Source organism: Musa acuminata, chromosome BXJ1-5, assembly GCF_036884655.1.
Source record: "Musa acuminata AAA Group cultivar baxijiao chromosome BXJ1-5, Cavendish_Baxijiao_AAA, whole genome shotgun sequence".
NCBI lineage: Eukaryota > Viridiplantae > Streptophyta > Magnoliopsida > Zingiberales > Musaceae > Musa > Musa acuminata.
The window spans coordinates 45120376-45132902 of record NC_088331.1 but is presented as its reverse complement, the minus strand read 5'-3'; the positions used below and the strand labels follow the sequence as shown (position 1 = coordinate 45132902).

Here is a 12527-nt window from a genome sequence, read left to right as displayed (position 1 = left end):
TAATAACATAATCATTTTAAAATTTATAAAAATATCTTATTTTTAGGCTTTAGATTTTTTGAAATATAATTCATAGTCTAATTAAAAATATATTAATTTAAAAGTTTCACACATTTTCAAAAACTAATAGCTTTTTTTCGTAAATTGACCGAATAAAAATTATTTATTTAAAACAAAAAAAAAATCCCCTCAAATACCCTCGTCTACCTCCTTCCCTAACCGTGTCGGCTAACGTTATCCTCCGCCGCTTCTCCCTAATAACCTTCGCTCGCTCCTCCACTCTCTCGCTTCCGGACAGTAACAGTAATGGATCTGTTGACCTCTTCCTCCGTTCCCCTTCGTAGCCCCTTTCGAACCGCCATTAGCGACTCCCACCCTTGTCGCTGCCTCCTCCTCCCTCTTCGACGAACGCCTCCCGCCGCCATTTCTTCCTTTGCTATCCCCACTGCGCCGCGTAGACACCGCCACCGTGCTCGGACTCGGTCCCTCCATGCCGCCCCCGCCAGGCGCACCCACCGCCCGTCCGACCCCGCCAACGACCGTCTCCGCCGCGTCGTTCGGCTCGGCGAGCTCGACGAGGGCCTTCGCCTCCTCGAGGCCATGCCCGGCCGCGGCGAGGTCCCCGATATCATCCCCTGCACCAGTCTCATCCGCGGCTTCTGCCGCCTCGGCCGCACCCGCAGCGCCGCCCGCGTCCTCGACCTCCTCGAGTCCTCCGGCGCCGCCCCCGACGTCATCACCTACAACGTCATGATCGCGGGGTACTGCAAGTCCGGCGTGCCCGACGCCGCTCTCCGCCTCCTCCGCCGCATGACCGTCCCGCCCGACGTCGTTACCTACAACACCATCTTTCAGTCTCTCTGCGAGCGGGGCCGCCTCACGAAGGCGCTCGAGTTGCTCGACAGTATGCTTCAGCGGGGCTGCGCTCCTGACGTCTTCACCTACACCATTCTAATTGAGGCCGCCTGTAAGGAGAGCGGCGTCGGGCAGGCGATGAAGCTCCTGGATGAGATGCGGGCCAAGGGATGCACCCCGGATGTGGTCACGTACAACGTCCTCATAAATGGGATCTGCAAGGAGGGTAGGCTGGATGAGGCGATCGAGTTCTTGAGTGGCATGCAGTCGTACGGCTGCAATCCGAATGTCATATCCCATAACATTATCCTGAGGAGCATGTGCAGCACAGGCCGGTGGATGGACGCCGAGAAGCTGTTGGCAGATATGATCCACAAGGGTTGCTCGCCAAGTGTCGTGACCTTCAACATCCTTATCAACTTCTTGTGCCGGAAAGGGCTGTTGGCCCGTGCCATCGATGTGTTGGAGAAGATGCCCGAGCATGGGTGCATGCCCAATTCGATGAGCTATAACCCGGTGCTTCACGGGTTCTGCAAGGAGAAGAAGATGGACAGAGCACTAGAGTACTTGGATAAAATGGTCTCGAGAGGGTGTTACCCAGATATAGTGACATATAACACTTTGCTTACTGCATTGTGCAAGGATGGCAAGGTTGAGGTTGCTCTCGAGATGCTTCAGCAACTAGGAGGCAAGGGATGTTCCCCTGTCTTGATTACATATAACACGGTCATCGATGGACTGTCGAAGGTTGGGAATACATCGAAAGCACTGGAGCTTTTGAAGGAGATGATGCAGAAGGGGCTTCATCCCGACGTAATTACTTATTCCTCACTAGTTGCTGGTCTTAGTAGAGAAGGTAGAATCAATGAAGCAATCAACATATTTCAGGACTTGCAGAAGATGGGGACCAGACCCAATGCCAATATATACAACTCGATCATTTTGGGACTTTGTAAAGCTCAGCAGACGGTTCGAGCTATCGATTTCTTTGCTTATATGGTTTCGAACGGGTGCATGCCTACTGAATCAACCTACACTATCCTTATCGAGGGATTAGCTTATGAAGGAATGACCACTGAGGCTTTGGAGTTACTTGGTGAATTATGTTCTAGAGGAGTCGTCAAGAAGAACAACTCCATGGAAAATGTGGTTGCGAAAATATAGATCAAAGGCTGCAACTTGATCATCCTTGGCCATAGCAAGCTTTGTCAAGATGAGATTTGGGTAAAGGAGTGTGGACCTCTTCATTTTCACCTGACAACCTCGGTGTTGTGTTTTTGACTGGAGTAAAACAGGTTCCATGAGAGCCTAATGCTGAAATCAATTTTCAGAATGACTGTCCAACTTGAGTGATTGAAGTTCCAGGGCTACAAACTTTCTGATACAAGTACAGTTCTAACTCATTCTGGTATGACAACTATCCTCTTGTAAGGAAAAGTTGTCTTGCTAGCTTGATTTGGTTCATTAAAGATAGGTGGATAGTGGTATTACTATTTGCGTACTGATATGTTGCTCTACCTTCTCCATTTCCTATTTTGTCATGTATTATTAATCTGTCTTCAGCCTACCATTACTTACATCATGATGGCAGAGGGATCTTTGATCACTTTGGGGAAAAAGGTCTAAATTATTGTGAAACCTGTTTGTTAAATTCTGGATGTAAAGTATTGTGTCATTCTAGATGTAAAACCTTTATCTTATTGCATACTTTTGTTAAGAGTATTGTTGTGTTGCATATGTGGAGAGAAAATGCTGTCCTGCATATTAATCAGATCATAATGCAATATACATAAATTTTCTGAATTAAGTATGTCAAGATTACTTCAAACAACTTGGGTTATGTTCTCAACAACTACTTAGATCAATCTTTTTTGTTTTTTTGCATGATTCAATCAATATATTTAGAATACCATTTTTATTCCTGCAAATGCCACCTATAAATTTAGAAAACTAAAGCAGGAATGGAGAAAGAGGTTCTCTAAGATAGGTTAACTATCTACCCTCCCAAATATGACATGAACCAAAACTGGATTTTCTAAAACATTTAACTGACATGATGGAGGATTAAATTTTGATTTGTGTGGAAAAATATGGAACTTCTATTTAGGACCTTTAAGAAAATTATGTCCAGGGTGTGATAGTTTGAGTATAAAGGAGCTGCTTTTTCTAGGTTTTATATTTCTTAAAATTTTTTTCAAGAGCATTTATTTTTTATCAGTCAAACAAAAGGTAATATTTGGATTCTTATGCAGGGTATTTACATCCCCAATTTTACAAAAGACTATATGCAAATACTCTCTCTTTTTTTCTACTGAGAAAAATTGCAGATTTGAAGGGATCCTCGAAGAAAGTATTGACTGAATTATGTGGTTCATCTAGTTTGAGAAAAGAATAAAAACAAAATAGATGAGATGGAAAGGATTTGAAAGGAACCCTCAGGTATCCTTCATAGAATTTACTTGCTGAAGGAGGGTTTGGATTTGGCAGGAACGAGCTGAGGTATCTCTGCATAAACCATGAAAAATTATATATTATTCCTATAGTGAGACTCGCTACTAAATCGATCCATAAACTTTAAAAAATTATATTATAATTATTATAATTATGAGAGTAAAAAAAATTAATTTTATTTATCCTAATACTATTATTTTTATCAATGACAAATATAGCACTATGGGTAGTTGTTGTGGTAGTTGTGTCACTCTGCATTTGCATCAACGCCAAAGAAGGAAGAGAAGGCAAGTGAGGCATTTGCGTCGGTATCACACTCAAATCCTTGGATAGTCGCTTCGTCAAGCTCTCGATCAGCTTCAAGCTGTTACAAGCGACGAGGAGGGGGGAGAGGTTGCAAGCGAGTACTTCAAGCTCTCGAGCTTTAGCCAATGCGCGAACAAACAGATATGCCCCAGCCACAACAATGTGGTCACTAACCTACTTTCAGATCAGCTCCGCCCGCGATTGGAGGGGATATAATCGTATGGCAAAGATTGATCGTTATACAAAATAGAGGCTATCTAATGGCGGGAGAGACAACAAACCCTCATCCTTCTCACTCACCTTTGGCACTGTGCTGGCGGGGGAGAGTATCAAAAGGATGGCGGCGATGGATATAGTGAGCGAGATAACAAAGAAACGATGAATCATCGCATTGCAAATAGCCTTTGGATTGAGAATCGCCATTTTGGCTAGGGTTTCAAGATTGATTGATCGTATCTGTTCTGTCTCACTTGCCTCCTCCTCCGATGTCGACGTAGATGCAAAGCAACACCAAAAGAGGAAGAGGAGGCAGAGCAGTGTAGCTCCCTTCTCTTCCTCCTCTGATACCAATGCAGATGCCTCACCTCTTTGCCTCCTCTTCCCTATCAATGTTCGAAGCGACATTAGCAAGGTCAACTACCACGTCATTATCGTTGATCACCACCACAACTACTCACGATGTTATCATCGTTAAAATTATCTTTTTGCCCATCATTTTTATATCATTCATACACGTATTATCATATGTTGTATCTTTTATTAATAAAACCGACAATATTAAAATAAATAAAATTAAACATTTTACTTTCGTAACTATAAATATTTCAATATAAATTACTTAAATCTAAAAATTAAAATATTAAAAAAATTTAATTATAAGAGATAATATATAATTAATCCAATAATAAAGCATGTGTTCATCTTAACCTCTTCAAGATTTTAAATGCAAGAAATCACGCCTATAAATGTTTGCATGCTACTTTCATTAAAAATTATAAGGTCAATTTTACAGAAAAGGCTTATGTCATATTTACTGCAGCCAACACAATGTTTCTTCAAAAGAGTATAATTGCCCATAAATGTTCTCTGCTATGCACAACATTTCTACAAGAGTCAAACTCAACATTTCTAGAAGCACAAAACAAGAACAGGATTCTGGGTGAGAGCGAAAGGTGAGAGCAAATAATCAATCCTATTTGTCTGAAAGGTGAGAGTGAATAACTGCTTATGGCTGGATCTCCAACGGAAGCACACAGATTCTGGGTACTCCTCTTCATTAATCTTGATGAAGATCTTGTGCTGGAGGAGCAAATCTTTCATTTCCTGGCTGGGCCACGAGAACATCGTCATCTGCAAATAGTGCCTTGATGAAGAGAGGAGTCTTTAAGGGGCGGCGTCCTGTCATCTGTGGATAAACATCTTCCAGAAAATAATACGCATGACCTGCTATCATACCCTACAGTCGAGGCAATCCAACTAGTTCAGCATAATAAGACAAGTTATTATTAAAAGAAAAAAATGCCAAGAACAAATAGAATGGTAGTATAATATCATGGAACATGAATGTTAAAAAAGAATAATAATCAGAAAGAGTTAGATTGATAGTCAAGACTGAAGCAACGAACTCTGAACGGGAAAGAACAGGTGATCTAAATTCTCAACTGAATACGAAGGAGGAATTGGTGTATCTCCAGTCTTGTTCAATCAAATTAGTACACAAAACCTTCTCTATCAAGAATGCATAGAGCTTGCTAAATTGAATTGTTGCGCTCTTAGCTTATATAAGAAATTTGGACTTCAAATGTTGCACTCTACTAATTAATGCAATTACTAAATCTGGAGAATCTTTGTTAAGCCAAAGCCTAATCATAAAAACACACTCCTAAACTCTGAAAATGCCCATATGATTAAATAAGGATTAATACTGTTAGAAATTCTATGTTAACTTCACAAATGTCTAACGTAAGAGCATTGTTTTACTTCAAACTTCAAAACGTGCTCCATGTTATTTTTCATGTAAGATCAACTAAATTGCGATGTCTAATTTTTGGATGGATATAAATGCTATTAAAAAAGCAAAATTTTAAGAGGCATTTGACTTTAGTCATCTGTTGTTTTTTATACCTTAGATCAAACACTTGTCGTTTCTGTCTTTTGCCACATTAGGTTACCACTTACACAGGCAAACCAGATTTAAATGCCAAGGAAATAATGTCTCATCAGAGCAGGGTCATTTTGGTAAAGAATCTAAGTTTATATGAAAATTTGTAACCGTGCACTGCTTTTGAAATCTAAATCAGCAATTAGGTGATTTCCTAAGCGTATATTAGTAGAACATTTACTCATTTAAAAGAGTGAAGCTATGTAGTTCCAAGATTACAAAACTTCAAGAAACATCATTAAGAAATTGAACAATTTCCATTACTTAACCATGTTACTCTCTTATTTTTCACATAGATTATTCTAACAATATCTGTCATATTTGCAATATCCCAAAAGTTTTAGGTAGCAGACCAGAAGATCTACCCATGTAGTGCTGCCAACAAGAATAGAGAATCCCAGAAGAACCTGTCACAAGGAACCAATAACAGTTTAATAATATAATGACTTGCATTTTTAATATAAGCAACTAGCTCCCAGGACACAAAAAGGTAAATGATCACAATTGATTCCAAGTCTGCTGACCATTCTACTATAATTTATTTTTCGCTGAAAGAAAAAAAAGCGAGGCACATATTAAGTTACAAAATGTTGGATAAATTCATCATGAAGGATCTAAGATAATGCAATCAACAGCTAGCTTAATAATTAAGAGATATTGAGAGAACTCCCTCACATTGAGGAGAATATACTTCTTTCACAGCCTGTCCTTCCCCACTACAGATCCTGTACTTAATATTAAGGTGCCTATAGCATTGTGAAGGCACTGAACTGGCATGTCACATGTCTGTGTCACTGCCATGCCATCATACAAAATCCAAATATGCATTGCAAGTACCAGGCATGTGCAATGAACACTTCAGTTTATACCATGCGGACCATGCCTAGTCAGCACAGACAAGGCACAAACTAGATGGGTTTAAATTGAAGTCCATCAGAGATTATATGAATCTTAAGGTGATTAATTGACTACTAATAGCAATTAACAGAAAACACTTGCAAGAAATGGCACTCAAACCACAATAACATGTTTCAGCCAATCCCATGGACAATTTTCCGAAATTGAGAGTCCAAACAGAAGGCATTCACATTAAGTTATTTAAAAGGTAAGATTTTTCAGTAGTAATCAGGTTCTTCAATTCAACAAGATCCAGTTCAGACCACTATGAAATTTAGAAACATCTATAAGATGAGGCCACATCAAATTAATGGTATAAGAACACCATTATTTTGGAAATAAAAATGCCACAACTCTTAAATGTGTAGAACCTGATGGATGGCCTGACCCCTCTTCTTTTCCTGGCTCTCAGATCCATTCTTATTCGATCAGTTTATGGAATTGTGTAGTGAAGATGAAGTCTATACAATGGGTTGAGAAGCTACATAATAACAACTGCATATGGACCCCATAAGAACATAGCGGCACTCTTCACCAAACAAAAAAATCTTAAGCAACAGAGGAGAAATGTCAATTGGCTAAGAAGGTGAACATTCCATACTTATAAGAGTGAAGGCCAAAAATTCTTCAAAATGGATTTCAATATTATTCAGATAAAAACAAATTTTCAGTAAAAAATCCAGTTTTAAAAAATAAGCACTACTAATCATGGCATACAACAGTTAAAATGCCTCAAGACCACAACAGGTTCTCCTATGTGGATTGCAAGGTAATAATTCAATGAGCTTAAGGAAATTTGCAGCATCAAGAACATATTTCTGAATTCTGATTGAAGCAGATAATTAGATATATACATGCAAAGAGATTGTAAACCAAGTGAAACCTTGCATTTCTTTACCGAGGATAACAATAAACTCATCAAAAACTATTATTTTACTTATGCACCACCATATGAGTCACACCTAATGCTAGACAGAAGGCAGATATTCCCAGTTTGTTGCACTATCCAGGACCCACAAAACAAGTCAATACTTCAGGTGCTCGAGTCAATATATACCATGAGAGAGAAAGAAAGAAAACCATATAACACATAAAAATACTTTAGAATATAATTCGCAAAGAAAGCAGCATCATCCACTAAAAATCCTATAAAATTTAGAAACACATGAAAAGTCATCAAGATCATATCAGAAAATCACAGACATTATAAATGTGTAATTGAATTGCAAATATTGACAAATATTCATTTTTTTAAAATGCATTCTGTGAAGATGTATAATTTAAATTTCAGGTTAAACGATGCACTGTAAGATTGTAAAAGAATGCAAATTATGAAACAGAGACTCATGTTTAGCTTCATTGATCAAGAAAGAATAGTATATTAACTCACCCATGGAAGATAAGCAGCTGTGAAAGTGAAAAGACCCAAGAAACTCATATGAATATAAGGATTATGCTTGCTCCATACATAGACCTGTAAAACATTATGAGGCTTTCAAACTTAGAAGAAAAGAAACCATAAAGAAGCATAGAAATAGTGTAGATATGGCCAAACATCAATTACTGATCACAAACCATCATGAATGTCAACGAATTACTCAGAAACAAGATATTCGCAAAGCTCTCAGACAAGTACGGTATCATCCCTCCAATGAGAACAATCCCGGTTAGAACAGTTGCACCAAACAGGAGCATAAAGAAGAAATCTGCTGTCCTGCCCCTAAATGAGTTCTCCTCAAGAAGCTTGCAGTATCGAGCAAGGAAAAACATGTGGAATAGGAAGTCCAAATCTGGCAATTTCAACAAGTTAGTACCAACAAGAGAAACAATTTCTAGAGAAAAGCCAGTTATACAGAAACGACCCAAATGGCAGAACAAATTTCAATAATGAGATGAAGTTAACTACTGACATCAATCTTAAAAATCATGAACTGGCATATTTTAAAGCAACCATCATGAAGAAAGAAACCAGAACAAAAATATCATTGTTGTTGTTTCTTTGAATTTACCCTAAAGGTAATTCCAAATACATGACAGTGTTTGACAGGAGAACTATATACAAATTATAGGCATGAAAAGTAGAAAGTAACATTTAAAACTGGCAATACAATTGCATGCAAAAAGTGGCTTAAGAAAGCTAAGTTTTGGTCTTATACATAAAAACATAATTCCACAAAAATGAATGTAGTCAATAGATTATCTCATTCACAAATGCCAGAAGAGATCCTACAACATAAATTTCAACAGGAAACAAATATCATTTACAACCATTAGATGTCAGTGCAAGGTAGGACTATTGTATGAACATGTAGGGCATATCTTGTTTGTAATAATTGATCATCACATACCAACAAATTTAAGTGAATACTTGGAACATTCCCTGGTAAAACAAATGAAATCCCTTCAGTTATACCTCCAGTAAGAGCAATATGCAGTGAAATGATAACATAGGTAGAATTGTCATTTTGATAGGACTATGAGTACTATGAATCAAGTTTAAGAAACTTCAAATGAGTCAATGGAAATATTTAATTTCAATCATTAATTTAATGTATCTCTCATAGCAGTTTTTTCAATTGATTTGTAGAGAGCTAAGTTTAAAAGAAATGATGACACAACTTGACTGTCATAGCAAGTAAGTGATTTAAATTCTTCCACTCGAATGAAATAACTAGTCAGCCATACCATTTCTTCTCCTGCCTGAGTTCAAGATTAGGATAGTTCATGATAATAGAAAGAGATCAAGGGACCTGTTATGGTTGAGAAAAAAAAAGTATGGCTTCTATCTTTCAATTTAGTGCCTCAATTTCATCATACCATCTATTTGATTTATTATTTTCTTTTTTTGTTTACTTCTCCGCTATTATTTCTATTGTTTCTCTCTAAAATCTACCTTGTTTTTTATTTGCCTACATTTGTGTTAGCACTGAAAAATGTGAAAACAATACAGTTTAAATTTTCTTCTGTTTGTCCTCAGTCCTTCATGATTATCATGGCACTTCTGCTAGGACTGGCTGACAGGGATTACAGTTTGGTCAAATGAGCTGTGTAATTAAAACCAAATCCATGACCACACCATCCACCATCATCAAGATCGGATGGAGCAGAACAGTAAAGATCAAATTTCATGTCCTTTTCCATGGAACAAACGCACCTACATAATGAATGTACGTATCACAATAACAGGATCGAACTTGGATGGAAATGGAATAATTGTTTCACAACATCTTGCAGAACAAGAATACAAACCGACAAATGCATAAACTGGCATTCACCCACCGGTTTTGGCAACAGAAATATTAGAACGGGGCAAAGAATGTCTACGAACATGAGATAAATGATTATGAAAAAACGAACATTAAACCTACCCATTTTCCGGAAGTAGAGGAAGTTCGTGACGAGGCGCCATATCTCATACTGTTGAACTATGAGTTTAGGATTCAGATACAGATTATAGGGCGATATAATCTGAAAAATACACATTTCCACAAAATCAACACAAAGCACAAAACTAGTATTACGACGCAGCCGATGACAAGAGATCAAAATATTAAAATCTAAAAGCTTGCAACCCTAACCCTGGATCTAATCCAATATCGACAAGAAAGACAACAAAAATTCTCACCTCGAGAGAGCACCCGACGGTGGTGACGACCGCGGCCGTAAGATACGACCGCGTGATGATGGGCATCTGCTTGTACCACTCCTCGACTGCTTGGGCCATTTCCGAGATCTCCGAATCCCCACCGACTCCCAGAAGCCCAAGAAGGGTACGCGCCAACCCAAACCTTATTAATTGGGGACGGCGGCGAAAAGGGATTGGCCGACGGCGACGGCGACACCAACAAGGAACCGATCGACTACGAAGATTCGTTGGTGTTCGTCGCAGGTTCTTCCTCCTTCGGCCCTCGCTGCCAACCAAGAGCCTTTTATGGAGCTTTGGTCCACGTCACGAACGGTCGGTGTGAGGTGTTGTCTCCAACGATCAGTCGCCACGTATGTTCTCTGAGGTGGGCCCAGGTCGCGTGGCAAGGATCGCACGTGGTTCCTATCTTGACGGCTACAGTCGACCAAAACGGACCAGATACTTATTGGGTTGGGACTGGGTCAAACCACGGCTCGCACGTGCGGGTTTGGCCATGCGGTTAGATGTTATTTGACCATTAATATATATGGAAATAAAACCACTGAGGTTCAAAATATTTCAATCGAAATTAATAAAGATAGTGTATTCTATAAATCAAATCAAATCTGCTCCCAATATTCTATTAATATGTAATCGATATGACCTGATTTGTTTTCTTCGTGATTGTCGTATTGAAAGTAGAAATAAATCTTTGATGTTTATATCTTATTAAAATACGTTAGATGTCATAATACTTTTGTCACAAATGCATTACTTAGGAGATGAATGTGTGTTTTGATGTATGCGCGAGGGCTATGATATTTGAATACAAATTCCGTATGCAGGGTATTTAAGTCATTACATTGTAGATAGGGTTTCTCCGAGTCGTCCGATCTCCCTATAATAGACGAAGGTGGAAACCATCATCCAAATCTCATCTCCGTCTCCGTTCTCTCTTCGTTGCCTCCGCTCTTCCCTTCTCTGGAACCCTCCCTTGAATCCTGTCCAACTCCGGCCCCCTACTGCATTGCGCTTACTTCAATCGCCTGATGGGTGGAGAGATCGGGTAATATCGCTTTCTCTCTGTGATGTGATCTTGGCGCCTCTTGGTTTTGAGGCCTTCTGATTTGCTTTTCTCTTCGATCTTTCTCTTCTTTAATCTCTGCACGTCATGTCAAAAATGGTGGCCTTTGGGCGATGATGAACTGGCAAAGACATACCATCAAACTCTGAAGAAAGAGGTGTCGATAATCTTGTACTAGCCTCTGAGCCAGCCACTCCATGTTCTTGTTGACTTTCGTTTTCTGTTCGTCTGAGAATCACAAAGAACGATTTTTTTTATGATGGTTTTTGCTTGATTTGTTTGGATTGGGGAGTGAAAAGAAGGCAATAAATTAGAGTCTCTGATGCGCTTGTTCCTATAGCGTCGTCAGCGCTGTACGTTGCCAAGAACGAGGGCGGGTTGAGATTCTGGCATTTGCCATTCGTATCGTATGGCTTATGCATTCAGATGCTCCACATCTTATGCCATCTCAAAGTCTGTTTTTTTTTTTCTAATTTATCTGACAAAATCATTCTTTTCCTGCGAGACTGTGCTTGATTTAAGACTGAAGTAGTTTTATTTCACAAAGACAAAAGATCGTCCACTTTCTTTGCAGGTCTTGTGAAAATTCTGGTGAAGCAATTAGTAGCGGACATCAAGTGCAAGAATTTACAAGCACAAACATGTTCAAGCAAGGTGTAAGCTCATTATTTAGTCTTAAGGGCAGTCAGTGTGTTTGATGTGGAATCGGCTATTTATTGATTTCACTATTGTTGATATTGTTAGTTCTTGGATCGTAGAAGCAGTGTACTTAGGGTGTAATTTGAGAAATTATCAGATTTTGAGGGTTTTTTTTTCAAATTTCATCAAAGAGCTTTGTAGGAAAATATTAAAATGTATTATTCCAATTCCAAGACTATAATATGATACTCACAAATGCTCAATTAGGTGTCAGGAATATTCACATATTTTCATTTGGTGTATTCATATAAAGATTATTTGTTATAAAAGTGGATTAAATAGCATTTTTAAAGGTTACAACTCCCATTGGTTATCATTGATTTATTCAAGAACCAATACATATTCTTTTATTTCATTGTTTATTATAGTGAGTCCAAGACTATAATATGTTACTGAAACATGCTCTATCAGGAGACAGCAATACCATTGGGATAGGGGGTCCATATCCA

The 12527-nt window shown here is 38.7% G+C and overlaps 2 protein-coding genes across 3 annotated transcripts; one reads left to right on the top strand and one right to left on the bottom strand.

The window, feature by feature from the left end:
• Nucleotides 1-225: 225 nt before the first annotated feature.
• LOC103985998 (pentatricopeptide repeat-containing protein At1g09900-like) lies at nt 226-2575 on the top strand. Its single transcript, XM_009403856.3, has one exon. It carries the CDS (start codon nt 307-309, stop codon nt 2017-2019), a length of 1713 nt encoding a protein of 570 aa, XP_009402131.2. The 5' UTR covers nt 226-306; the 3' UTR covers nt 2020-2575.
• A 1993-nt stretch (nt 2576-4568) lies between these two features.
• Nucleotides 4569-10558, bottom strand: LOC103985997 (derlin-2.2). Of its 2 annotated transcripts, none has more exons than XM_009403855.2 (6): nt 10296-10558; nt 10039-10138; nt 8246-8460; nt 8061-8144; nt 6127-6180; nt 4569-5068 (listed from the first exon to the last, which is right to left on the bottom strand). In XM_009403855.2, the coding sequence occupies exons 1-6, from the start codon at nt 10392-10394 to the stop codon at nt 4889-4891; spliced, it is 732 nt and encodes a 243-aa protein (XP_009402130.1). In that variant the 5' UTR covers nt 10395-10558; the 3' UTR covers nt 4569-4888. The 2 variants fall into 2 exon arrangements, with proteins under 2 accessions (XP_009402130.1, XP_065040535.1); XM_065184463.1 differs by having other exon boundaries at nt 6139-6180; nt 10296-10533.
• Between the last annotated feature and the right edge of the window lie 1969 nt (nt 10559-12527).